The following is a 22814-nucleotide window of genomic DNA, read 5'->3' on the forward strand; positions in this document are numbered from 1 at the left end:
GAAATTTCCGCGCTCCTAGAATAATATTATGGTTACCCGTTGGTCATTAATTTTATATTTGCCACGGAGGCTTTTCCCTCTGGAGTTCGGTTTCTTTCGGATGTTGAAGCCTGCTCACATCAATGTTAGTCTGGACATTTTCAAGATTTCTATGCATTCCACCTCAACAGCCTAGAATCAATTCAAAGTCGTCTTGCATTCACAATACAAATTTCCATATTGGCGTGTCACAACACGGGTTTACAGGCCACTTCGCTCTGACACAGCCACATTCCAAGGCATCACCAAACTCTGATAACTTGCTCACTCGGGAGCAAAGCATCTTTCTATCTCTCAGAGGTTATAACCCAATTTATTTCAAGTCTCCCTTGACCGGGCTGGTGTAGCCTAGCGGTAGTATTCTTAGTTATATACTTAAAGGCAAGAGGGTTCGATTCCCTCTGCGGTCACTTCTTTTTCTTCTGCTTCTATGGCCCTTTTTTCTTTCGACTTTTGCCCCCCTACTCTGTATTCGTTACATATAGAATAGAACTATTTCGGACGCAATCGCTGTTTTCTTTTTTTTCTCTCTTTTTTTTTTTACATTTCCCCCTCGACGTTTCCCCGGAAATTTTATCCTACAACGACAACACATTGGGCCTCCTTAATGCCTACGAAGGTCCACAGCACAAATATCTTGACGATCCACCTCGTTTAATTCAAACTATCAATTAGATTGAAGAGTACTATCTACAATCTAGGCTTCGTCGGAAGACACTTGGTCAAAGAAGACAAAAGCCCGAATCTCTATACTCTGCCTCGGCTCCCCCTCGCCCTCCGCAAGCCCCTTATCCCTGAACGCGCAGTGCGGCGTGCGGCGCGGCACGCCGGGCGCCGTGCACGAGTCGACCTGCTTGAACAGCAGGACGTCCTCGGGCGTCTGCCCGTCCATGAAGTACCAGCGGTGCTGCTGCGCGCCGGCGGCGCTGGCGGAGGGGGCCGGACCTCGACGGCCTCGGTCTTGTGGTCGGGGAACTGGACGGGCACGAAGACGAGGTCCGAGTCCGGCACCGACTGCGCGTCGCACACGGCCAGCGGGTCCCGCGTGATGGTCTGCACCGGCCGCCAGATGTTGATGATCATGTACCGCGGCTTCTGCAGCAGCTCCTCGGCCCGGTCCCCGAGCCAGCGCTGCGCCACCCCTCGGCCGCCGAGAAGGACTGGTCCACGTGCACGCCGTAGAGCGGTCCGGCGGGGCCCTTGGGCGCCTCGCCCTCCACGGGGCTGTAGCGCTGGATATGTGTCATCATGTGAATGCTGGATGGCTTGGGCCTTGTCATTACCTCTATAGTTAGTAGTGTAGCCAGTCTCAAGCAAAGGAGAGAATGACTTACAGTCCCTTTGTGTTTTCCAGAGCTTCTCGCAGCATCACCTCCAATTCCGGATAGTGCTCCCGCCTGACCAGCTCGGCGTCGTCGAAGCTTGTGAACTTGGACTTGTGCTTGACATACTGAAACCCTTGTTTGTCGAGGGTGAAGTCGCCCTCCCGCCCTCGGACATTTCCAATGGTCACTGGCGTTGCGATCTTTGGTTGACGTTTGGGTTTCTCCGGGCTATTGGTAAGATCAACATTCTGAAGACATGAGTTTCCGGAGAGGGGGCCACCACATACCCTCCAATCACCATGGGGACCAAGGGCACACCTGGATCGTCAAAATAGTCGACCTTGGTGCGCACCGCCTCCCTTCGAGACTGCTGTGGTACGGCCATTCTCGGAGTTGGAGTTGGCGTCCGGAACGTATCGTGTTTGAAAAGGACTAAAACCCAACTTTTTCACATCTGCTATGTGTTGCCTTGTAGATGGTATGACCAACACCATAGCATAATAGGAGATGCTGCTGGCCCCATTAGAACTAGCTTGAATTGCTGAGACATAGATCGTGTCCTCACCTGCTTTGTTTCTACTAGCTCATGTTGTCCGGCATTGATTTGATTATCAATGGAAACTCAATTACGAGGGACAACAGATGCGATTACCGGAGGGTCGCTGGCACTGCCAGGGCTTTGAGTTTATAATCGTGGGTCATATGGGGTCTAGATGCACTCCATGACTGGAGCCTGGGGTCGCCTGGTACTCCCCAGGGGCAGGGGGCTGTCTACCCCTGTTTTCGTTTTCGTTATCACCTCGTCCGAGTCATGCATTGCGAGAGCCGCCAGAGATAACAAACCGACGCCCGAGGTGTCAGGGGTTGGCTGGTACAAACCGTCCCAGCCTTTTTTTTCTCGTCGATTGAGACAGAAAATCCATGTCCTCAAGTCTTTATCCGAGCAATCCATCTTTTAGACGACTCTCACTGTTCCGTACACACTGTCCAGGATTTCGATCAGTATCTCATGGGTAGTAACACTGATCTATGTAAGTTAGGAAGACCATGATAAATATATATTTAATGCGGCTGTACTTGTACACTATCTACGCATTCTTTGGAGATACCACGCACCAATTCCCACAACCGCAGTGGCTGAAGTAGCTAGGATCAACATGGTCTTTTTGACTGCCGGGGCCAATACCATCTCGGCAGCCACGTGGAACTCGGCCATTGAGTTCGACCGTGGATACGGCTCGTCCGGGACCTCGCAGTCTAGAAAATCACATATCTCCTCCCAGCCAAACCCCTCATCCAGATCCAGTACGAGAACACGCTCCCGCGGGACAAGTGATTGCACAGTCTTCATGCTGGGTTTGACATGTTAGCAATCATAGAAGACAACGGGAGTGATTGGCTCGGTAATTGGCCACTTACTACTCGATGTAACTTTGCTCCAAAGCTCTTCGGAATCCGGGGTCGGACGGGTGCAGCCCATGGGACCACCGGAAGGTCAGCAGCCGGAACATCCGCTCCAGCTCCCATACGAAGCCGTCGCAGACCCGTGCCGCGGTCAGGGGCCATTCGTGGAGCTTTTCGTAGTAGCAGCCTAGCGAACCGGTCAGCGACTTGGCGAAGGATTCGGGGCTCCGTTGTGTGAGGATGAATTTGACGCTCGGGTCATCGACATATGTCTGGATGCCACTTGTGCCCAAGTAGCACGGACTTTCGATCAAACACTTTCCAGAGCTGTCAGCTATTTGGTGCCAGGCGTGTCCTTTTTGGTACAACTTACATCGTAGTCTCCGAAGAGCTTGTCAAGCTCGGCCCTCGTGAAAGGACTGTCCGTGGAACTCGCGACCATCGCCTCCTCGAGCGCCTGCATCTGGCGGACGCCATGGGGAAGCAACTCGGAAATGTGGAACGGCCGGTAGCCCAGAATCTTCAGCGCGAGGAACACACCAAGTGTTCCGGTTCTTCAACATCAGTCAGCCCGGTGTGCTCCTTGTGCATGTGGCGAGAGGGTGCATCATCACTCACCGGCTTGCACCCAGTCCCACAACCCGCATAGGGCGCAGCGGTGAGGGTTCTGGCAGTTTATCCAGTGAAGTACGAGACATTTTCACAACCGATGCTCAACAATGTTCAATGGCTGGTCTTCCGCACAGCAGCCTCTTCCTTTTGAGGAGGTGCAACCGACGACACTATGCCATGTTAAAAATTGATATTATGTAACAATCTTTTGGACAGGCCAACTGCCCCCTCTACAGCCACCGACCCCTGACCCCTGACTCGACCCCAGGCCCGGCAAACGCACCCCTGGACTGGGCTGCTGACACCCGCCACCTATAAGGGTTGTTCCCATCACCCTTAAAATCGCATAAAAAGCCACTAGCGGTTAATTTATACCACCCTTAAAATATATAAAAGTATAAAATATATAATTCTAATTTTTAAAACGTTTTAATATAATAGAAATAATATCGTAGAATTTAAAAAAAATTTAAATATTCTTTTTTTAAAAAAATAACAGTTTAAATAAAATATAAAGCTTATATTTAATTTTAAAACGTTATTATTTAATTTGTATTATTAAAATTTAAAACATTTATTTATTTATTTTTTAAAAAATTGCGTTAATTAAGCATAGACCACGTTTATAAGTAGTGTAAACTACCCTTATAAGTGGCGGGTACTATACTCCCCCCTGGGGACTCTTGCTAGAGGACCCGCTCCGGCATATGCATGGTCTTCACAATCCGGAAACAACCTTAAACCAGCCGACTGCGCCCAGTGATTGATACCTTGTCGTGACTCGTGTTTGGTATCTCGTGGATGCTCGTTAGCTGTCCTGGGGGACCTGGGTTACGATGGCGGTAAGGGATAGGCCAGGCCCAGACCATTTTGACTGCGCCCATTTATCGGCAATGCACGTAGCAAGAGACGACCACTCCGAAATGGGATGGCCAACCCATAAGCGGCTCTCTCGTGGCCTACCGCAGCCATATAGGTGTGTGCCTTAAGGGGGTTTTCAAAGAGAAAGACGATCAGGCACCAGAATACCGAGGAAGCATCGAGCAACCATGTCCGCCCAACCCAATAATGCCATGTCGCCCGGGGACAAGCCCAAGTGGAAGTTCCTCTTGCACACTTTCTACGCCACGGGTCATGTGCTGCCCATGCAAGCCGTGGCGCAGGCCCTCGTCCAACGGGGTCACGAGGTCGTGTGGCTAGCGAGTCCGGACCAGCAGGCCCGGGTCAAGGCCTCAGGGGCCCGGTTCGAGGCCACCGACGAGGTCGTCAAAGCTGACACGGTCCTCAAGACCACGGAGCCCACCACGCTGGAGGGGTGCGTCGTGGTGCTCTTCGGAGGCCGCTTGGTCGCGCAGGTGGCGGACCTGCGCCGCGTCCTGCAGTCGTACTCGCCGGACTGCCTGCTCAACGATGCGCTCCCGCAGGGCCGCGGCGCTGTACGAGCTGGGCGAGGTCCCGTTCTTCGCGACGCTCGGCGTCGTGCCGCTTTACTTGCCTGGTGCTGGAGAGCACGCCCCGACCTCGGCTCTGGGAACCCTGCTGAGCCAGCACAAGTGGACGTTGCCGGTGATCAACCCGCAGCGAGAAGCTCTGGGGCTGAAGCCGCTCACCGAGCTAGACGTCGTGCAGTACAGTACGCAGCTGCACATCCAAGCTTCATGTCCATCGCTTGAATACCACCAGCCCATGCCCCAGACGCACTACGTTGGGCCGCTGGTGAGCCAACAGACGCAAGCCCCTGATCTCCCAGAGTGGTGGGACGACGTCCTAGCCGCCGCGCCCTCCGGCCGACGCATCATAGGCATCACGCAAGGCACCTTCGCCATGGACCCGACCTCCCTCCTGATCCCCGCCATCGAGGCGCTGCAAGACGACCCCTCCCTGCTCCTCGTCGTGCCCTCCCCGCACGAGACCGCGATCCGCGCCAAGCTCGGCAGCGCCACCCTGCAGGCGCAGGCTACGAACGTGCGCATCGCGCCCTGGGTGCCCTACAACCAGCTGCTGCCGCTCTGCAGCGCGCTGGTGACCAACGGCGGGTACGGCAGCGTGACGCAGGCGCTCGCGGCGGGGGTGCCGCTGGTGTGCGCGGGGACGTCGGAGGACAAGAAGGACACGGCGGCGCGCGTGCGGCACGTCGGCGCCGGCGTCGACCTGGGCACGGAGCGGCCCGGCGTCGAGAGCGTGCGGGCCGCCGTGCGGGCGGTCCTGGAGGACACGACGTACAAGGCGAACGCGGTGCGGATGCGGGACGAGCTGCGGGCGCAGGGGTGGGGCGGGGAAGGCGTGTCGTTTGTTGGAGGAAGCCATTGCTCGGGCTCGTGGGGGAGAGGGGTTAGAATAGGGGTACATATGAGGACTTATAAGGACTTGTGTATTGACTTTTCGGACGGTAGCGGACTAGCCACGTGAAGAATACACATATGCACGTCACTTAAGTACCGCATTTGTCTTGACATTCAATTGAAATGACACTTTAGGCTAGTAGGTTCGTTCGATGCTCATCAGAATCGGCGTAAATGGTCAATGACCCCCAAATGCATGGCGCCGTTCCCCATCCTCAATCTGTACAAGTCTAATTAAAACAACATCTAGGACTCCATTATGTCTCGCCGAGCAGCGATCAGGTCTCGCTCGCAGTCAAACGCCTGCGGGCTCAGATACGTCACCACCCGCAGCTTGTTCTTGTGGAGAGCGCAGCCAACGTAGTACTGGCTCCCACAGCGACTTGCAAGCGTCTGCGCGTCACTAGATTTCGCAAGAAAAAGAAAAAAGACATGTCAGCCTGAACGCTTCGAGCTATCGCTCACAGAAATTGAAATGGGACAGCTCGGAATGCTTGTTACTTACAAGATGTCTTGCATCGCCTTCTCGTAGTTGTCCATCATGCCGTCGGAGCGGCGCGTGCTGAAGAACTTGCGCAGCCGGTCGAGCACGTCGGCATCGCTCTTGCAGAAGTAGCCCGGCGAGATGTACACCTTGGGCGAGACCTCCTGGCCGCAGCCGACCGTATAATAAAAACCCGGGGAGGCCCGGCCCGGCGCGTCGGCCGGCAGGACCGCGGGCGCGTCGGCGAGGAACGCGTTCCAGAAGTCGCGGAGCTCGGCGACGGCCTCGTCGCTCTCGCGCAGCGGCAGCCGCCCGCCCAGCGTGAGCGCGTCCAGCAGGTAGTCGACCGTCGTGTGCGGCGCGCGCACGTAGATCTTGATGCGCGCGCCCGCCGCCGGCCGCAGGCAGTCGATGCCCAGGATGCCCGTCTCGAAGCCGTACCGGGCCGTGCCCTCGTCCAGGTACGCCAGCAGCGGCTCGACCCGCAGCGACGCGTACTGCGGCAGACTGCGGATCGACTGCCGCACCAGCTGCAGGTTCGTGATGCCGAGCTCCTCCGCCTTGAGGCCTGGGTAGATGTACATCTTCATGACGGGGCCCGTCTTCTCGAGGTCCAGCGCCACGACGGTGCCGGCCTTGGGCGTCGTCTCCTCGACGAAGACATCGGCCGTCTTGGTGCGGTCCATGTCCTCGTGCGGCAGGATGCGGCTGGTGAAGTGGTCGTACCACTCGAGGTCCAGACCGGGCACCATGTTCTGCTCCCGCAGCTTGGCGATCCAGCGGTCCGTGGCGGTCCGGTTCAGGGGGTCCAGGGGCGTGCCGGCGTGGGCGCCGATGGGCTCGAAGGAGTAGCGGACGGTGGCGTGGTCCCCGGAGCCCCACTCCCAGCTGAAGTCGATGGGCGTCGAGTCGGGCGTGCCGGGACTCCGCCAGCCGCGGACGTTGCCGTTCTCGTCGGGGGCCAGGCCTAGCTCGGGGGCGACGAAGAGGGCGTAGAAGAGCAGCTCGCGGTACTGCTCCGCGGGCGTGTAGCCGGCTCTTTGCAGGAGTCGGGCGAACACGTGACCCGTCCTTTCCCACCAGAACTGGGCGTCGGTCGAGCGAAACTGGAGGACGTGGTTGAGTAGTGACCAAGGCTCATTGGCAACTGGCGTCTGGAGTGTCGAGGCATCTTCTTCCTTCCAGGGAGGAGTGGGACATGAAAGGTCGAAAGCAGCTTCTGACCCCCTCCTAGGAGTTGTTGTTGTGTGAAGAACGGCCCGGGCTCCTACCTCCATATTTGATTACCTGGGTAAGTATGTAGTTGGGCTTGGAAATTGGAGAGAGTACGATGAACAGGAGATTCAAAGGCGTAGAGTGGTCCCGGGGGGAAGGCCTAGGTCTAAATGGAAACAAGCAATAAAAGTGCAGGCTATTAGTGTCCGACCGAGCAGTCCTCGATAACACCGGAAGAGCCTCCTGTGCCCTCCTGGAGGTCAAGGCCAGTCGAATCAACTTGCTTCATATCGCATCCCATCACACCCTCCCCAGAATCCACCTGCTGCGTTGCCACACATCCAGGCAGGGGGAGGGGGGGCAGACAGATACTTGGAATGCAACGCGCTGAAGCACAGATAGACCTATGTTCATCTTACGTATCATAGGAATTACCGACCATCTGAGTATATCCACACCCGGTGGCTCCGCCGCTGACATGTACCATCGATTTTTGGGTCGATATGTGTTGGGTTTGCTCGGTTTTGAGTCACTTGCTTCTGCTGGCCTGCGCTGGTATGTATCTCCTACGAAGTGGACGAGGTTGCCATGGCGTCAGATCAGACACGGCGACAACGTCATTATCCATCTCTCGAATATCTTCCCTACAAAGGCTAGCTGCTATACATGCGTATACGCAACGTACAGGCAGGTAAGCAAGAAAGTCTCCGGCAACGCAGTACATAATGGTCAGGGTCCAATCATATGCTTGTAACACAGCCAAGACCTTGTCTATATCACCATGCCAAGTCCTTATCGGTGCACTCGGGTCCCTTGCCTTGTCGCAAGCCAGGAAGGTTCCGTCGGTTTGTTTGGAGGCGGGATGGCCGCCTGTCTCGCGCAAGGGTCCCCCCCCAGACCACCAGCGAGTCAGTCGACAATCTCAGCAGGGGTACTTAACAGGCCCGCTCGCCTTCCTCGAAGGGGCCTGGACTGATCCTTTGTTTTCTTTGTTATTCACTCCGATTCACGGAATCAGTTGTTGCTGTCGTGACAGATGCGATCGCCTCGTCTCCATTGGCCGCTACACCCTGATTCAAGGTCGCTCTCGTGAGACCAAGAAATCCTTCCAGCATACCAAGGGCTTGGCGTTACCCGATATCCGCTTTTGATGGGTTCGATACGCGAACGGCGTATACCAACCTCATAGCACCAGTCTGTCGTTGCTGGCAGTCACTACTGGAAAAGCCGAATCTCGATTGTTAGTCACCCCTTTGATATATCGGCTATATCGCAAGCTTGTCGAAAAGAGGCAGGTCGGTTTATACATGTCCGCACACCAGCTACGTGGATAGGTTGGTCGTGCTTACTACAAAAATCACAAACAGGGGATAGTGAACTAATTTTTATTTGATGGATTCTCAGACAAATCCCTCGGTGTTTCCCTTTACTCCGACTGGAGCTCTTAAGGGCCTTGGAGAGAGCCTCGGTACGCGCTCTGTCCTTACCAGTGATTGAACCGAGCTGTGGCCTTACTTCACGCCAAGGAAACGTTTTGCCGTCCCAGCCGATCTGACGGGCTCTTTGTAATGTTATCGTTGACGATGGACGAGCTTGGTCAGATCTTTGGGCAGGCACGCATGCCCAGACCACTGCTGCCAGGCTTGGCCGTGCCGTTTGCCCTTCTGCTCTGGGCTGTTGGAAAGGCCGTATACAATGTATACTTTCACCCCTTGGCATCTTATCCTGGCCCCTTTCTGGCTCGAGCGACAAGGTTGTATCACGCCTACTACGACATCAGGGGCGTCAGTATCTGGAAAGTGAAGGATTGGCACGAGAAGTACGGGCCTGTCGTCCGCATAGCCCCTGACGAGCTATCGTATACCGACAGTCGGGCGTGGCCAGCAATCTATGGTAAGTGAGGGTACGGGGGAGGGAGAGAGCACACTACAAATCCTTTGCTAAAGCGATATGTTTCTTCTAGGCTTCCCAGCTCGAGATGGCACAGGCAATTTCGAGAAGGACCCTCAGTGGTGGAACAAAGCCCCCTCCGGCATCCTCAGCATCGTAGACGCCGACGAGGCCGGCCACCGCCTCATGCGTCGGCTGCAGAACCCGGCCTTCTCGGACAAGGCGCTGCGGTCCCAGGAGCGCGTCATCAAGGGCTACATCGACCTGCTCATCCAGAAGCTGCACGGGCTGGCGTCGGACCCGGACGCCGCCGCCGACGTGGACATGGTGGCGTGGTACAGCTACACCACGTTCGACATCATCGGCGACCTGGCCTTCGGCGAGCCGTTCCACTGCCTCCGGGACGCCGTCTGGCACTGGTGGCTCGACGCCGTGTTCGACCTCTTCCAGGACGGCGTCTTCATGCGCGCCGCGAGACGGTTTTCTTGGCCCTTCCCTAGCCTCCTGGCTTGGTTGTTCGTTCCGAAGAAATTGGTTAAGAACAGGATGGGCCAGTTCATGTTCACGGTGGAGCGTGTTAACCGACGGCTGCAGCTGCAAACGGATCGTCCCGACTTTCGTAGGTTTGCCCTGCTCCCAGGAGACGATCAGTTTGTGATCTTGTTGTTTGGGTTTTTGTGTTTTGCAAAACTAACCGGGTGCGTGCAGTATCGTACATCCTGAACGCGGAGGGCGAGAAGGCCATGTCGATGGAGGAAACCTACGTCTGCACCCAGGTGCTCATCGTAGCCGGCAGCGAGACCACAGCCACGGCGCTGACGGGTGCGACCTACCTGCTCCTAGAGAACCCCGAGACTATGGCGCGGCTCACTGCAGAGATCAAGAACCGGTTCGAGACCGAGGACGAGATCACGATCCAGAGCACTGCCGAGCTTCCGTACTTGAACGCGGTCGTGCAGGAGTCGCTGAGGTTGTGTCCCCCCAGGCCCCGCCGTGTTCCCTCGTGTCGTGCCCGCGGGGGGCAGGGTCGTCTGCGGCCAGTTCGTCCCTGGCGGCTACACGGTGGGGGTGCACCAGCTCGCCGCAGATCGCTCGAGTCAGAACTTTGTCGATCCCGGGTCTTTCATCCCTGATAGGTGGCTCGGGGATTCGCGCTTCGACAAGGACGACAAGGCCGCCTGCCAGCCTTTCTCGTATGGCCCGAGAAACTGCATTGGCAAGAAGTAAGTTGCTGCGCTCGAGAGAATTGTGTGTAGCTGGTTTACCGCTTTGCTAACATGGAGTCACGAGCCTCGCAATGGCCGAAATCAAAACAATTTTGTCTCGGGTCATATGGAACTTTGACATGGAACTGCATCCGGCCAGCGGTGGGTGGCTGAAGAGGCAAAAAGCTTATACCAGCTGGAAGAAAGAAGAGTTGAAGGTTGCTCTGGCCCCGAAGCCCAGAACATGAATTCAAAGGATCCGTATAGGGGCTAGGGCAGTTCCTGTATCATCGGATTGCAAGTTGGCTGATTTCCCCAGTTAGTTTACCTTGCCCAAGTCGTTAGAAAAAGATGGGGGTTCTCTTGTTTGTGTCTATACATTGTCTTGGCAATCGGGCCATATAATAGCACTTATTCTTATCAGGCTATGTCTCAAGATTCATCTTCATACTAGAGCTTGACGCGCTTTTCTTTCCTCGAGATTGACAACGCTGTACGCCACCGTGACTATAGAAAAGGCCGAGACGCTTGAGCCTAAGTTATTAGTGTGCCACAGGTCGATGAGGATACCCCCTATGTTATTATGCTTGCTGATCTCTCTCGGCTTTTCATCAACCACCCGAGGATCCGGTAAAAGGTTTTGCCACACCCATTGGAGAGTCTGGCCAGACCAGCGGCTGTGGAGGTTGGGCATTCTCAATAGCCAGTCTTCAAGGCCCATCTACACCGCTGCATTCCTTGTGAGTGATATCTTCGTATGCAATGGTGCAGCCCTTTGGGACAAGACCAATGGGAAGGGTTCAATTCGTCTTCCTCGAAACAATACTTGAGTTGCATACCTCAGCTGTTAGCCATTGCCCTGCCCTACAAAGTCGGAGGTCGCCCACCCTGTACAAATTTATACAGTGGTTACCCTTATAACTGCAAGAGAGTCAGGCTCGGATTTTAGTTGCAGTTTTATTTATACGTTTAACCTTTTCCTCTTTATTTTTTCCATTGATTAAAAAAATAAATATAAAAAACTATATTCTTTAAAATAATTAAAAAATCTTTATTACGTATATATTTAATTAATATAATATAAAATATCACACCGGGCTAGTACCGCTGGCCCATTTCCCCTGGCCAACAACAGCGTGCCAATTTTCCAGATGCAATTCGTCTTTTATCGGTGCATAGACGAAGAAATCGGGCACCCCGAATGCTTTTTTGCTTCTCTTTCGATGCAGATCACAATGGCACTGAACACGTGTTGAGCAAAACCCAATACAGCCAGCCCCTTTCTTTCTGCTGAGGTCTCCTGCTCGTCCAAGCTCCAAGACAACATGCTGTAAGTCAGCCGTAACACCGGGTGCAAGGTCAACGATTGGTTTCATGGGCCTCACGAAAGATCAGACACTTGTGGTAGCAATGGACCATGTCTTTCTTCCTCAGACGAGAAGCCTGGCTGGCCAACATACAGCACGTGCACCTTGCTTGAAGCAGAGGACGGGGATGTTCCACACTGCAGCCACCACTTTACACGGGAGCATCTCGTATTTAGCCAGCCCTTCCGGCATTTGCTAGTCTGGAATCCTACCCAGCGATCCGGTAGCTGGTACACAAATCAGTGTACACCCCATCGCAGATGAGGTTATTCAGAATTGACAAACAACTACAGACAGATAGCAACTTTTTCCACATTGGAGTCAAACAAACCTCCCAGTACCATCATCGTGAGCAGCATGCCATTCTGTTTTGGCACAGGGTGAAGCGTCACGCGGGGACTGGGCCGTACGTCCATTGTACGTAAAGCACATATAGCCAGCAATAAGGCCGTGCTATGGATTTGATACAGATGCAGCACAAAGGGGACTCGACCGGTTTTGGCGCAAGTGCGGACTTCGGCCTTTAAGCCTTGTGCCGTCCCATGTCGGACCCAGACTTTGACAGCTTGGCATTGGCTTTTCTGACAGTTCTCCTGCAATGCTTTATGCGCCGCCCCGTCGATAAGGGGGGGGGCTCGGTCCCATCCTGGTGCATATAGTCCCACCTGCTCGAAATGCGGGTTGGCGGCGGATCTCGCATGGCTTCGATCCGGGTCACCGAGTAATGCCGATAAGCCCGGATAGCCGGATTCCGTAGGGGCTCCGAAGGGGGCTCTCTCTGTTCCCGAAGGCAGAAGAAAACCGCAAGCAACACCCTTTTCTACGGGCGGGTCCGGGGATGTCGGATATACAGTCGCAGGGCCGCTTGTTTCAGCGCCTCGCATTCAGCTCAAGATGATGTCAACGACCCGACAGCCTTGACCGTTGTGACCTTGTTGCGTGCAACGCAGCGGTAGGGACGTTGCTTCAGCTCTACGTCGCACGTAGGGCTCGTTAGCTTGACGCCTTCCTTGCATACCTTTGCTGATGTAGATCTTAACTATTTTGCGGTCGTTCAATGCATTGGCGACTAGACCCTTGCGAGGAATCATCTTAATCGCTCGTGTGTGTTTTTTTCTTCTTTTTTTGGCCCATCTGATTGTAGTACGGAACGCTGTAGGCCAGTCCAGGGGCCCAGGACACAGGCAGCAAAAGCTCCTGACCGACAAGGGGTCCAGACAGAAAGAAGCCTTTTTTTCCCCCTTTGCGGGGGCGAAAGTTCACATCAGAGGGTCCAGCGAACCCATCATTAGCATGAGAACAATAGCAAGCAAGAAGCCAGGCGCGTCAAGTTCGGGTATGGCGGCTCTCCGAGTCGTACATGCGGCGCAGTCAGTCAGTGCTGCACACCCTCGAGACACTCTATGGTCCTGTGCGAAGACGTGTTACCGAGCTTGGCAGCCAAGATGTTTAAAGGATCAGTGTTGACTTCCAAGTGGGCAGGGTGCCCATCCCGAATACCACGTCATAGCGGAAGTAGCGTCACCCTAGATCGTGATATTGTGGATGCGACGCTTCTAATTTTAGTCCTTCGCGCCAACTATCGTTTCGGCAGTCCGCAGGTGAAGGAGTAGGTGCAGTGCAGTGAAAGACCGGTGCAGCCTTGTCGGCACTACTCGACTCTGCTCGACACTATTCGACTCTACTCGACTCGTGGCAGCATCACCACCAAGCTTCTTCGTATGCATGCACCCGCCAGAGATCGGGTCGGGTCGTGGTGGGCACGTTCTTATGGGGACGGATGCTGGGAAAAACCAGGGGCAACAGGGGCACTCGGCACTCAGCACTTACCGTCCCCGTCCCGCCGCCAAATACGAGGCCGGCTCCGCACTCAGGGCAGTGGTGTCGGCAGCCATGACGATCCATGACCCAAGAACGACGTCGAAGATGGCTGCAATGGAGATGCTAACCGGCGAGACGGGTTCGAGATGCGGCGTATGAAAGAGCTGCAGTCGTTCCTCCAAATAACAACAACTCTTCTCTCCTCACCATCATCATCCTCATCATCAATCACTCAACCAACACACACACACACACACACACACACACACACTCACTCACTCACTCACTCACTCATCCACCAACCAGACTAATAATCTCTAGCCCCCACTCCTTCTTTAACCACCACCCTTCTTTTCCCCTCCCCCCACGGCCAAGATGCAGTTCACTCAGGCCATCGCCGTTGCCATCCTCAGCTACTGCGCTGTTGCCGCTCCCTCGACCTCCGACTGCAAGAACAAGGATGATGCCTGCCGCACCGCCCCTGATGCCAACATGAGCCTATGCAATACCAACCTGTCTGCCTGCAAGAGCGCCTGCACCGAGTCCTACGACTCCTGCCGCGTCTCCGACGATGCCAACATGAGCCTCTGCGCCTCCGACTACGCCAAGTGCCTGGGCACCAACCCCTTCATGAAGCGTGATGAGAAGAGCTGCCAGCTCAAGGACGACAAGTGCCGCTCGGCCCCCGGCGCCAACATGGCTCAGTGCTCGGCCGAGAAGGCCGACTGCCTCGGCTACAACCCCTACCAGAAGCGCGCCGAGGAGGACTGCAAGGCCCAGGACGACGCCTGCCGCACCGCTCCCGATGCCAACATGAGCTTCTGCTCGGCCGAGAACGCCAAGTGCCTCGGCTACAACCCCTACACCGCTCGCGGCGAGGAACCCCACTGGGAGACCGGTGACGCTGTCTACTTCCCCGCCCCCCGGCTCCAAGCGCGCCGACAAGCCCCAGTCCTCCTCCGGCTCCGCTGTCCACCAGGGCAACTGCAAGGACGCCGAGGACAAGTGCCGCACCGCCCCCCGACGCCAACATGAGCCTGTGCTCCGCCGACGCCGCCAAGTGCACGTCCATCTGCGAGACCGAGAAGAGCGCCTGCCAGGGCGTCCCCGACGCCAACATGAGCGTCTGCGCCTCCGAGTACGCTCAGTGCCTCGGCACCAACCCCTACCAGTAAATTTCTCCGCTCCGGGAGACTTTTGCCTGCCTGCCAGTAACGACAAAGGGGAACATTGGATTGGGATAAAATCGTGTCACGATCGATGAGAATGGGAATACGGAGATGAGATGATTGGAACGGTTGGACCTACCCTGGTTATCCGAAGGGAGGAAATCATGAGTTGTTTATTGATGACGCACTGTACATAAAGCAAGCCAGAGATGATTGGTCGATCTCATAAAGAGCCGCAGTCTTGTACATACCTTTAACTTCATATATTGAACATATCCTTCTGGGCTCACATATCATGCATGCCTTTCCTCTTGCACCAGTGAACTTGACCTTCTTGAGTGACCCCAAAAACTATGCCCTTGCTCTTAACAAGAGTATCGATCTTGACTTCGAAGATGACGAAATGTCTTTTCACTGATTCGGAAGCACAGCCAAGTTACCAAAAATGGATTCCTCTGTCGGCTACGTGGTCGACGAGGCAAATTCCACTAGTAAACATGTACTTATCCATGATTGATACGCAGTACCTACACACTTAATAGACACTACGCTCTAAGGTTAGATGCTAAGATTACTGGTGTCTGGTCATTTGCTTATCGAGTGGCTGATATGGGAGAGACTAAACACATAGCCAGCTCACAATATTAGACCGAGTATGGCCCCTGTCCGAAGCTCGCCTCTCTCCCCAAGGGGCTTTCAGAAGGAAAATTGCTCCCCACGGGGATATTTTGAATATTTGGCGACTGATCCCCATCGGCCCGGGTTTCGCTAACAACTCTTTGTGGTAACTCTACCTGAGCTACGTTCATCATTGGTTGATGGCAACGGCATCGTTCACTCAGTTCCCAGTCAGTGCTCCGAAACCTCAACTCGGTCGACATGATGTACAATTGAATGCCACTCGGTCAGATAGGTTCTGCTGATGATGTGTTAAATGCTCTCAAACGCAATGCCTTGAGCCACATACAGTGGGACTGAAGATTGAAAAGAAACCGGCATTGAAAGCGCTGTGTATTGTATCATACAATTCCATGCCACCAATGATGACCCTCGGAAACCCGTGGGAACCATAATACCACTAAATCAACACCGTCGCTATGTGCCTGTATTCATCGTCAATCATCTCTTCGAGCCAGTTGCCCCCCTCCCCCCTGGTTGACACCCTTCCTATTCACCACCACCCGCTTCAAGACAAAATGGTGTACACCCCAGCCATCATCGTAAGCAAGCCCAGACTGAACACGCTCGGCATCCTCAGCACAGGCACCGCCGCGCTCTTACCCGTCTCTCCCGCATCAGGACCCCCCAGCAGTAGGCGACGGACCGCTCGGCGACGACGAAGACGCCGATGACTTACTGCCATCCGTCTTATTCGCATTATTCGGGTACTGAACCCCAGTAGCGAGCCCATTCCCGTCCTCCGGCAGATTCGCCTTAATGCACTCATTGAAGCGATCAATGTACTTGCCCTCGCTGGGCGGGTCGTACTTGGGGTTCGGCGGGAACCGGTCGCGCGGGAGCTCGCACCAGAGCACGCAGTCGTCCGGCTGCTTGGTGATGTTCTGGGCGTTCTCGCAGCACGCGGCCAGCGCCTTTCACTCCATCGTGTCCTGAGGCCTGGTCGCGTTGCCTTGCGGGTTCCGCGCCGGCCAGTACGCGATCTCGCCGACGGTGATGTCGTGGGGCACCGCCGCGCCGGCCCAGTGGCCGATGGTGCAGGAGAAGTTGGCCATGGATCCTGGCGTGAGGTCGGACATGGCTTTGAGTGGTTCGCTTTGTGTATACGTCTTGTGTGTGTGTGTGTTTGTGTGTGTTCTTGCTGTCATTTGTTGTTGAAAACTGAAGCAAATACGTGTGTCGTATAGTGTCTATAAGCCGAAACCGTGAGCCGTCTCTTCCACTCCTACCCAGAACAGCGGACTGCCATAGGTATATATCTATCGCCTGACTGTTTGGCCAAGTCCTAGATTAGCAAGCATAGCCGTTCCTAAAATAACCCGTCTAGCCTCTCCGCACATTCGGGTGGCCCGAGACGATGCTTACGCCCAGTGCACTTGTCCGCGCCTGCATCCATCTGATCAGGCTTACTGTTCCGCGCCAATGGCGAACCTTACAACCGCGATGGGAATGGGGTTGAGGACGTTGAGGAGATTCGAGGCACACAGGTCGTCACGCCGTACTATCTAGCGCTGCTTGGTTCTTTGCTAGTTCGCTACGGAAGGTAGTCTGGGGCCCTCCTGAGCCCCTTCAAGCAACTTCACATTTCATTCAACTACCCTCGCATGGTCTAGTCGTCTAGTAAAATGGCTTATCATTATCTTCATTCGGAGACGGTATGTCTCCCCTGCGCAGCTTCGCGTGGCTAATCTGGAACGTTGTGCATATGGCGCATTACCACAGACCGCCGCATAATCTACATTCAGCTGAAGTAGTAAATCATTGCAATGCAAAACCAGGCCAGCCTTTTTTCTCGCTCACTTTATGCCTTGCTGTCATCGTGCCGCTCCCAACTCCGCCAGTCTCGCGGTAAATGTTGCAGTGTAGAACCTTCGTTTCCCAAAAACCCATAACGCCTTGCTTGCTCTCACGATGGAAAAAGGGCTCCAAATAATTAAGTGCTCATTGTTGAGCGTATTGCTGCTTGAAAAGGTTCGATCGCAGCTTTCTAGCAGAATGTTGAAATGACAGTCCTCGTTTGAATCGCAGTCGCGCCATCCTAATCATCGTCCAGCGTAATGACTTCAACAGGCGCTCGCTGTAGCATCGGCTTGGAAACCGACCGAGAGCGTGCTGATGGCGCTACAGCTGGTGTGGTGTCAACGTCACTATCGTCGTCGCCGTCCTCATCTTCCGATTCGACTACCGGCTTCCATGTACCATCGGCAGAAACGGCAATATCCTTGGTACCGAGCCGACCTTGCGCTGCCAATGCCGCTCTGACACCTGATAAGAAACCATCGACTCGAAGCGATTGTGGCCGAGCATCTTCGCCGCAAATGGGACATTTCCATTTGTCTGTAAAAGTCGGCTCTCGAGGACAAATTCGGCAGTTTGCTTCCCTGCTACCGCAAACACATGACTTCTTGCTTGGACGAGTGTTGAGCCACGTCTCGAGATCGAAGCACTCTAGATGGTCACAGTTCGCACCTCGGACAGGTGTATTAAAGATGCACAAACTGAAAGGGTCAGCGACCCTGATCGTCAAATCACTGGCGATTATAGCAATGTCGTCGTCCTCTGTACCGCCGGATGGTCCTCCTAGACGCTTCCTGATGATGCCCATAGTCTGCTCGGCGGGTGTTGTAGAGTCAACGCTCAGATTGTGCAGAGCAAGGATCGAGCTATGGCTGAGAGTTTCCACAACCTCGACAGCTATGAAAGGCTTCTTGTTTGATGGCCACACCCTCTGTTGGGGAATATTCGGAGGAACAGAGATCTTGAGCTCGTTGAGGCCCGGACTGACGTAGCAGCCAATCTCGATCGGTTGATCCTGGGCGTAGTGTTGCTTGCGCCTAATGGTCAGGGTACGATTGTTCAACTGCATGAAGATCTGATCTGGCCAAGCGCTTTCTTCCTTGACCCACTGCGCCTCCGGCAATGATACTGTGTCGTTTTTCTGCATGACGCACCGTAGCCGGAGACGGATTGATCCATTTGAGAACACATTGACTGGCAGAGTCGAAGGAATATCGCCCGGTCGGACCGTGTCTCTGGATATTCTGGCATACTCCTCGTTGGAAACGTTGAACAAGAAAGAATACAAGTGGTTGTGTGGCGGGATTGCCGAGGGGTCCAGCGCCAAGCTCTTGATGTACTGGTAATATCTCTCGTTGTTTGTAAATTTGAAAGGGCCACTCAACATACGTTTGGGACTCCTGATATCAGCCTGATGCAATGCATTTGACACAGACTTTCTGTCATAGGGATCGTGCGGGTAGTCTTGTAAGTGAATGGGTGGAATGCGGACGTCCCGGGTCGTATGATTGCGTGGATTCACGCGAGAAGGGTCTCCTTGGAGTTGCGAGTTACCTCTCACACTCGGAGATCTGACAGGACCCTGTTGGCTAACAGCGTTGACCGCAACTGGCTGTGGTCCACCTTGTTGCTGTTGCTGTCTCAAATGCTGTTGCAGGGCCTGCGTTTGCATCTGCCGATGAACATGCATCTGCTGCTGCTGTAAGGAAAAATGGTGCTGCATATGTTGCTGGACATATTGTGGTAGCTGACCCTCGTTTCCAGATGGGTTGCTAGCGACGGCTGGGGCTATATTCCTCGGCATGTTCCTGGTAGTTGGTTCCATCGGCATCGGCATAGTCATGTTCCTCATCTGCGGAGAGGGTACAGGAGCCTGCATGATATTTTGGAGGTTTGGTGATGTTTGGCCACCAGATTGATTCGGGCGATTTTGACGATTCTGGCTCGCTATGACTTGGCCATTCATGGCAGAGAAATGGCTGTTCTGTGCCTGAGATGGCAAACAGGCGACGTTTTGAAGATGGGGAGACCTCCCGTTCGAAGTTTGCCCATGACTATAAGATGAACGTCTCATCCCTAGGTTTTGCTGCTGGTACATTGGCATAGGCGTAGGTTGTTGCTGGAAGCCTGGCAGCTGCTGCGGTTGGTTGAAGTGGCCTTGAGCTATGTTGGGAGAGTGATTGGCAGGAAGATATTGGCCGTTACCTGGTACACTCTGCAGGGATTCCATCTGCGAGGGTAACTGGTAGTGTGATGGGATCGGTGTGAAGGAGGGCTGGCTTTGTTGCTCTGTGGGCGAAGCAGCGCCACCAGGCGTACCCGGTGAGCCAAGGTGTGCTGTTGCTAATACGGGCGATGGGCCAGCCGACGTAGGACTGGGAACCGTTGGTGGCCGGCTGAACGACCCGTGAGTTGTTTGAGGTCCTAGCTGCAACGGCGACGAGTTGTTCAGCCGCTGCTGCTGTTGGAATGCCTGTTGCCGCAGGTCGGGAGAGTTATTGTACGGCATATATGCGGCATTATTGGACATCTGCATTCTGGCAGCAAGTGCTTGGTATTTCTCAATAATAATCTGATTGATAGGCTCTTTGTGGAAATCCCGGTCCGTCCTGACCATGAAAGAGCCGTTGGGCTGGCGGTGTTGAATTTGGTCCTCTTTGAACAACATGTCCATTTGCGTGCCAACCGGCCCGTCCGTGACACCACATGTCCGCCTGGAAGCTCTGAAAACGATAATTTGAAGAACTGTTGAATACAGTTGGAATGTGCTAAGCATCTCATCAACAAGTAACGGGTATCCTAGTTTCCTGTGTTCGTTGTTGACAACCATCCAGAACTGCGTGAGGCGAACCAAAAAGTCCAGCACGGCTCGGACAACGCGGCTGTACTCTGGAAAGGCATTACGCAATACGTCGAGAGGGCCTGGAAACTGCACAAGCCAGTTCAACTGTTCGGAACGGATTAGGGAATTGCTCTTAAGAATCGTGCTCATCTGTCCGAATGCACTGTCGATCAGGGCAGGATCGTGTATGCCCTGAATGTAGAGCTTGTGGGTTTCGCGTGGGCTGGATGACCAAAGACAGAATATCTGGTGAAGAACGACGAAGAAAATGTCCCCATCTTCACACGCATCCCTCAGGAGTTGGTATCGTGGCCTCTCAACACCCGGTTCCAGAGCTTCAACCCCGCCACTCTGTCGTATTTGCGCGTCAAGAACCGGAAGAGCCTTGAGGGCTTGGAGCAGAGTCAACCTGTACAAACATGTCAGCAACCTTGGGTTCTCGTGTGGAAGAGGCAGGGGATATACTCACCCGGAAGCCATTCGACGCCGCTTTGCTGGCTGCTCTTGATCCCGACCTGGCTCGGAAGGAGCCGTCGCACGGTTGAACGTAGTTATACTTGGTGTCGGCGGGGTTTGGAGCGAGCTCCCTGCCAGTGCTGAAGGAAGTGCTGGCGAAGTCGTCGAGGCCGACATAGGTCTGACTTCGCCGCTGGGCGGTGGGATCGACCCATTCGGCGGTGTGTTACCACTCGGCGGCTGTATAGCGTTCACCACTCCCGCACCGGCAGGAACTACCTCGAAGCGCGCTTCGGTGGTGGTCGGGAGAGGGTTCGCAGTCGTGCTATTCGAAGGGCTGAGCGCTTCATACGTCGTTGCTGACACGGCCGGGCTGAGCTCGTCACTTGGGGCGGGAGAGGGAAGCACGGTAGGAGCAGTCGGAATTCTAGAAAGAAACGTCCTAGGTTAATTTGTATCCAAAGGGGGGTGGTAGAGAAGGCGGAAGATGGAAGCCGCAGAGGCTCGGGATGATGAGACGGGTAGTCTTACGATGCGGAGCTTCGGGTCGGAGCAGACGGGGGAAGTGAAGGTAGAATTTGCGTCAACGGCGACAGTTTGTATGACGTTGAAGAAACAGTTTGCTTGTCGCGTACTGTCGGTGGTGCTTGCTTTGAGACGGGATTGGCAGCGTGCGGTGGTTGAGTGAATGGTTTTGGAGCCTGGTAGTGAGAAGGGCGAGGCGTGGGCTTAGAGGCGACGGCGTTGTGCATCCACGAAGGCTTACGGCCACCCAAGAACCTCTCGACCGTCGAGTTCGATGCGGCAATCTGCTGGTGATGATTTGGAGCAGAGCCCGAGGCCCTGCGCGGCACAGACGATTGTTGCCCCCAGCAGGCGCCATGGATTCACGCATTCATCGCAGTCGGGGCCTGTCTTCCGATTCCAACCGTGTCAAGTGGCCAATTCGCCGCCTGCTACATGCGATGGGGTTATCGATCGGGATGTCGCGCGTACGATCTTACGTACTGTTACAGTCGAAGTTGCGGGTCTCGTGACCGGCACCGCCCGCGAGGCAATTAGGGTATTTGTCGTGGAAAAGAAGGGAAAGAGATTCGCATGGGCGGCCCAAGGGCAGCTGAGGGTATTTCGCGTGTCGATGGGCATATATGGGCAGGGCTTTTATTTTTTTTCTTCGCGAAGGTTTGCGGCCAACCTGTTTCAGTGACTCAACGCGAAGAAGGGCGTCATTCAACGTTGGATTTTCCCGGAGAGAGAGAGGTGTGACGCATGCCAGCCCAATCCGAACATTGAATGGTGCGTGTAGCTTTACATCAAATAGGACAGAGTAGGCATTTCCTACATCGGATTGAAGGCAGGCACGCGTGGTTTACTTCTTAGTTGTTTGCGCCTGCTGTGGTCCGGTTAGGTTGAGGCTCTCTGGCTCTCTGGCTCTCTGGAGTCTGGCTCTCTCTCACCAGACTCTTCGGGCGGGCAGTCTCAACATCCATCATTGATCCATCTCCCAACTCCTCCGGCGCTGCTGCGACCTCCCTGTATCAGGTTGGTGTGGTGGTGGTGCTGGTGGCCCGGCTGGGGCGGGCTGGCGGGCCTTTGCGCCCAAGTTCCTCACCTTGCATGCGCGCTTTGCCCCTTTCACTCATAGCCGCGTTCGGGTAGTTGGGAAACAGGGTCCCTGTTTGACCGGTCGCCAAGTACGGATACATCTAGGATCTATCTATCAGATGCACCCACGAGATTTACATACAGGTATGCATGCCTACTTATGGGCTTATTTAGGTGCATACATCTGGACAGGGGACAGGAGCCCGTCTAGTTCGACGTCGTTCTTTTACCTTGGTTCCGTAAATAAAAAAGGGAACATTGTCTATTGGGCGATTCGGCGCCCATTCATAACGTGTGGTCGCAGAAGTGCCGCTATATGTATATGCAAACATTAGGTAGTGCTTGGCTTCAGGCACATGTAAATATAGCAACCTGCTCTTATTTAGCATATAGCTTTCGGCGATACTGTAAGTGGCAGGGTCACGTGAGCAGCGAGTGAATAATTGTTGGATCCGCCATGCAGTGGCCATGGAAGCCACATAATCTCTGGTTCACTCAATATCCCAAAACACACCCGTGTCTTGACAGCTGAGACATGCCTGCAGGCAAGATAGGAATTTCAC

The 22814-nt window shown here is 54.5% G+C and overlaps 8 protein-coding genes across 8 annotated transcripts; 3 read left to right on the top strand and 5 right to left on the bottom strand.

Moving 5' to 3' along the window:
• Positions 1-736: 736 nt before the first annotated feature.
• On the bottom strand, positions 737-1749 carry PG986_012136 (uncharacterized protein; the record flags this gene model as incomplete). The annotated part of the gene is made up of 4 exons (XM_066848358.1): positions 737-949; positions 985-1324; positions 1374-1592; positions 1652-1749. 4 exons carry the CDS (start codon positions 1747-1749, stop codon positions 737-739), a joined length of 870 nt encoding a protein of 289 aa, XP_066695054.1.
• Positions 1750-2782: 1033 nt separating this feature from the next.
• On the bottom strand, positions 2783-3466 carry PG986_012137 (uncharacterized protein; the record flags this gene model as incomplete). Its single annotated transcript, XM_066848359.1, has 3 exons — positions 2783-3040; positions 3142-3322; positions 3387-3466. 3 exons carry the CDS (start codon positions 3464-3466, stop codon positions 2783-2785), a joined length of 519 nt encoding a protein of 172 aa, XP_066695055.1.
• A 963-nt stretch (positions 3467-4429) lies between these two features.
• PG986_012138 (uncharacterized protein) lies at positions 4430-5789 on the top strand (the record flags this gene model as incomplete). Its single annotated transcript, XM_066848360.1, has 2 exons — positions 4430-4695; positions 4805-5789. The coding sequence occupies 2 exons, from the start codon at positions 4430-4432 to the stop codon at positions 5787-5789; spliced, it is 1251 nt and encodes a 416-aa protein (XP_066695056.1).
• Positions 5790-6223: 434 nt separating this feature from the next.
• PG986_012139 (aromatic prenyltransferase) lies at positions 6224-7483 on the bottom strand (the record flags this gene model as incomplete). The annotated part of the gene is made up of 1 exon (XM_066848361.1): positions 6224-7483. The coding sequence occupies one exon, from the start codon at positions 7481-7483 to the stop codon at positions 6224-6226; it is 1260 nt and encodes a 419-aa protein (XP_066695057.1).
• A 1521-nt stretch (positions 7484-9004) lies between these two features.
• PG986_012140 (cytochrome P450) lies at positions 9005-10764 on the top strand (the record flags this gene model as incomplete). The annotated part of the gene is made up of 5 exons (XM_066848362.1): positions 9005-9314; positions 9385-9930; positions 10020-10281; positions 10337-10534; positions 10602-10764. The coding sequence occupies 5 exons, from the start codon at positions 9005-9007 to the stop codon at positions 10762-10764; spliced, it is 1479 nt and encodes a 492-aa protein (XP_066695058.1).
• A 3315-nt stretch (positions 10765-14079) lies between these two features.
• Positions 14080-14739, top strand: PG986_012141 (uncharacterized protein; the record flags this gene model as incomplete). Its single annotated transcript, XM_066848363.1, has 1 exon — positions 14080-14739. One exon carries the CDS (start codon positions 14080-14082, stop codon positions 14737-14739), a length of 660 nt encoding a protein of 219 aa, XP_066695059.1.
• Positions 14740-16168: 1429 nt separating this feature from the next.
• On the bottom strand, positions 16169-16630 carry PG986_012142 (uncharacterized protein; the record flags this gene model as incomplete). Its single annotated transcript, XM_066848364.1, has 2 exons — positions 16169-16465; positions 16544-16630. The coding sequence occupies 2 exons, from the start codon at positions 16628-16630 to the stop codon at positions 16169-16171; spliced, it is 384 nt and encodes a 127-aa protein (XP_066695060.1).
• Positions 16631-17589: 959 nt separating this feature from the next.
• PG986_012143 (uncharacterized protein) lies at positions 17590-21545 on the bottom strand (the record flags this gene model as incomplete). Its single annotated transcript, XM_066848365.1, has 4 exons — positions 17590-20599; positions 20660-21073; positions 21178-21489; positions 21538-21545. 4 exons carry the CDS (start codon positions 21543-21545, stop codon positions 17590-17592), a joined length of 3744 nt encoding a protein of 1247 aa, XP_066695061.1.
• Between the last annotated feature and the right edge of the window lie 1269 nt (positions 21546-22814).

Source organism: Apiospora aurea, assembly GCF_038362705.1.
Source record: "Apiospora aurea strain CBS 24483 chromosome Unknown utg000008l_segment0_segment0, whole genome shotgun sequence".
In the NCBI taxonomy this organism is placed as follows: domain Eukaryota; kingdom Fungi; phylum Ascomycota; class Sordariomycetes; order Amphisphaeriales; family Apiosporaceae; genus Apiospora; species Apiospora aurea.